Genomic DNA, 3830 nt, shown 5'->3' on the forward strand with positions numbered 1-3830 from the left:
GGGTTTGGGGGTGTTTAAAGGGGTCCAGAGGGGTGTTGGAGGGGATGGGGCCACCTTGAGGGGGGCACCCATATAGGGGCTGAGCTGAGGGCTGGTTTTGGGGTGGGATTTGGGGGTGTTGAGGGGTGGGTGGCCCCCTTGGGGGGGTCCTGACTGTGCTCCCCCCGCCCCCCAGGGCCAGCACCCGTTTGGGGACAAAGCCAAGGAGCAGGAGCTGCTGGAGCAGCAGAAACGGGTGAGGGGGGCACCCCTGGGTTTGGGGGGGCACCCCTGGGTTTGGGGGGGCACCCAGGGACGGGGGGGTGGGACTTCTGGGTCTGGGGTCTCTTTAGGGTGGGAAGGGGTCTGTGGGGTGAGGGCTCTTTGGGGGTCTCAGAGTGTAGAATTTCTGGGTCTGGGGTCTCTTTATTGTGGGGAGGGGGCTCTGTGGGTCTGGGGTGTCTATTGGGGAGGGTCTGTGGAGCTGGGGGCTCTGTGTGGGGGTCTCTGAGTCTGGGGTCTCTCTGTGGGTCGGAGGTCTTTGAGTTTGGAGCTTTTGTGTCTGTGGTCCTTTTATTGTGGGGAGGGGTCTTTGTGGGTCTGGGGTCTCTCTGTGGCTTTGGGGTCTCTTGGGGCAGCCCTGGGAGTCTCCCTAATTTTGGGGTCTGCCTGATTGGGGGGAGTCTCCCTGATTTGGGGAGGTCTCCCTAATTTGGGTGGGGTCCCGGGGGTCTCCCTGATTTGGGGGGAGTCCCGGGGGTCTCGCTGATTTTGGGGGGGTCCCCCTGATTTGGGGGGGGTCCCGCTGACCCCCCCCTTGTGCCCCCCAGGCCGAGGACTCCGGGGTGGGCCCCAAGATCCCGCAGGCGCTGGAGAAGATCCTGCAGCTCAAGGAGAGCCGCCAGGAGGAGCTGGTGACAGTCCCGGGGGTCTCGGGTGAGCCCTGCCACCCCCAGTGCCACCCCCGGTGTCCCCTGGTCCCCTCTGGGTGCCCCCCGTCACAGGAAACGCCTTTAAAGCATCAAAATCCATCCAAGAAATGGGAATTCGCACCCAAAAAATTGAGTTTGTCACCCGTGGGTGCAGCCAGGGACACCTCAGGGTGGTGTCACCCCCCCCAGTGTCACCCCCCAGTACCCACTGGGTGCCACCCACCCTCCCAAAATCTTCTCAAAATTCTCCTAAAAAACGGATTGGTGCCCTGTGGGTGCTCCTGGAGGGTGGGGGTGACACCAAAAGTGGGGGGTGACACCCAGAGGTGGGGGTGACACCCAAAGGGGGGTGACACCCAAAGGGAGGTGACACCCAAAGGGGGGTGACACCCTGACCCCCCGTGTCCCCCCAGCCGAGGACGAGATGGAGACGGAGCTGCGAGCGTCGGCGTCGGCCTCCGAGGCTGAGGAGGACACGGGGACATCCAAAAAGGAGGTGACAGAGGGGACAGCGAGGGGACAGTGGGGCACAGGCCACCCCCCACCCAAACTGGCACCTGGGGGGGGGTGGGGGGTCCCCAGGGTGCCCCAAATTTCCCGGGGGAGGGGTCGTGGATGGGGTTCATTTGGGAGGGGGGTTGGATGGCTCTGGGGTCACCTGTGTCACTGGCGTGTCACCATTGTCCCCTCCCTCGGTGGTCATGGGGGGGTTTGCTCTGGGGTCACCCCAATGTCCCTTTTTGTCCCCCCACCTGTGGCAGTCAGTCTCCCCCTGAGGCCACCCTAGTGTCCCTTTTTTGTCCCCTCTGGGTGCCACTCTAATGTCCCTATCTTGTCCCCTCCAAGTGCAGGGGGTGTGGCTCACTGTGGGGTCTCCTGTGTCCCCAGTTGAAGGGACCTGTCCCATTTCCATGTCCCTTCATTGTCCCCTTTTGTCCTCCCCAGTTAGAGAGACCTGTCCCACCTCCCTGTCCCCTCACTGTCCCCTTTTGTCCCCTTCTGTCCCCCCAGCTGGAGGGACCTGTCCCATTTCCATGTCCTTTCACTGTCCCCTTTTGTCCCCCCAGTTAGAGAGACCTGTCCCACCTCATTGTCCCCTTCTGTCCCCTCAGTTAGAGGGACCTGTCTCACCTCACTGTCCTCTCCTGTCCCCTCCCAGCGGAACCGGAAGCGCCGGAACCGCAAGAAGAAGAAGCGGGGGAGGGGCGGGGCCCGGGAGGGGCCCCCAACCCCGACCCCCCCCCGGGGGGACCCCGAGCCCCCCGCCGGGGACGCCCCCGAGGTGGAGATCGAGTACGTGAGCGAGGAGCCCGAGATCTACGACCCCAACTTCGTCTTCTTCAAGAGGATCTTCGAGGCCTTCAAGGTGACGCTTCGGGGGGGTGGTGGCACCTTTGGGTGCCAGGGTCACCCCTGGGTGCTGAGGGGTCATTCCTGGGTGCCAGGGTCACCCCTGGGTGCTGAGGGGTCATTCCTGGGTGCCAGTGTCACCCCTGGGTGCTGAGGGGTCATTCCTGGGTGCCAAGGGTCACTCCAGTGTCACCCCTGGGTGCTGCTGACCCGTGTCCCCTGTCCTCTGACCCTTGTCCCCTCTCCCTGACCCTGTCCCCTCTCCCTGTCCCCATCCCTGATCCCTGTCCCCTCTCCCTGACCCTGTCCCCTCTCCCTGTCCCCATCCCTGATCCCTGTCCCCTCGGGGACGCCCCCGAGGTGGAGATCGAGTACGTGAGCGAGGAGCCCGAGATCTACGACCCCAACTTCGTCTTCTTCAAGAGGATCTTCGAGGCCTTCAAGGTGACGCTTCGGGGGGGTGGTGGCACCTTTGGGTGCCAGGGTCACCCCTGGGTGCTGAGGGGTCATTCCTGGGTGCCAGGGTCACCCCTGGGTGCTGAGGGGTCATTCCTGGGTGCCAGTGTCACCCCTGGGTGCTGAGGGGTCATTCCTGGGTGCCAAGGGTCACTCCAGTGTCACCCCTGGGTGCTGCTGACCCGTGTCCCCTGTCCTCTGACCCTTGTCCCCTCTCCCTGACCCTGTCCCCTCTCCCTGTCCCCATCCCTGATCCCTGTCCCCTCTCCCTGACCCTGTCCCCTCTCCCTGTCCCCATCCCTGATCCCTGTCCCCTCCCTGTCCCCTCACTGTCCCCTTTTGTCCCCTTCTGTCCCCCCAGCTGGAGGGACCTGTCCCATTTCCATGTCCTTTCACTGTCCCCTTTTGTCCCCCCAGTTAGAGGGACCTGTCTCACCTCACTGTCCTCTCCTGTCCCCTCCCAGCGGAACCGGAAGCGCCGGAACCGCAAGAAGAAGAAGCGGGGGAGGGGCGGGGCCCGGGAGGGGCCCCCAACCCCGACCCCCCCCCGGGGGGACCCCGAGCCCCCCGCCGGGGACGCCCCCGAGGTGGAGATCGAGTACGTGAGCGAGGAGCCCGAGATCTACGACCCCAACTTCGTCTTCTTCAAGAGGATCTTCGAGGCCTTCAAGGTGACGCTTCGGGGGCGTGGTGGCACCTTTGGGTGCCAGTGTCACCCCTGGGTGCTGAGGGGTCATTCCTGGGTGCTGGGGTCACCCCTGGGTGCTGAGGGGTCATTCCTGGGTGCCAGTGTCACCCCTGGGTGCTGAGGGGTCATTCCTGGGTGCCAAGGGTCACTCCAGTGTCACCCCTGGGTGCTGCTGACCCGTGTCCCCTCTCCCTGATCCTGTCCCCTTTCCCTGGCCTTGTCCCCTATTCCGTGTCCCCTCTCCCTGTCCCCATCCCTGATCCCTGTCCCCTCTCCCTGACCCTGTCCCCTCTCCCTGTCCCCATCCCTGATCCGTGTCCCCTCTCCCTGACCCTGTCCCCTCTCCCTGTCCCCATCCCTGATCCCTGTCCCCTCTCCCTGACCCTGTCCCCTCTCCCTGTCCCCATCCCTGATCCCTGTCCCCT

General features: G+C 64.5%; 1 protein-coding gene across 1 annotated transcript in view; it reads left to right on the forward strand.

The window, feature by feature from the left end:
* SF3B2 (splicing factor 3b subunit 2) overlaps nucleotides 1-3830 on the forward strand; it is a 14389-nt gene that overhangs the window by 1659 nt on the left and 8900 nt on the right. The window contains exons 4-7 of the mRNA XM_041413489.1: nucleotides 176-352; nucleotides 810-915; nucleotides 1325-1407; nucleotides 2071-2277. Coding sequence (XP_041269423.1) covers nucleotides 176-352; nucleotides 810-915; nucleotides 1325-1407; nucleotides 2071-2277 — 573 coding nt within the window. The remainder of the gene's footprint in view (nucleotides 1-175; nucleotides 353-809; nucleotides 916-1324; nucleotides 1408-2070; nucleotides 2278-3830) is intronic.

Source organism: Onychostruthus taczanowskii, unplaced genomic scaffold (genome assembly GCF_017590055.1).
Source record: "Onychostruthus taczanowskii isolate IOZ18803 unplaced genomic scaffold, ASM1759005v1 scaffold418, whole genome shotgun sequence".
NCBI classification, from domain to species: domain Eukaryota; kingdom Metazoa; phylum Chordata; class Aves; order Passeriformes; family Passeridae; genus Onychostruthus; species Onychostruthus taczanowskii.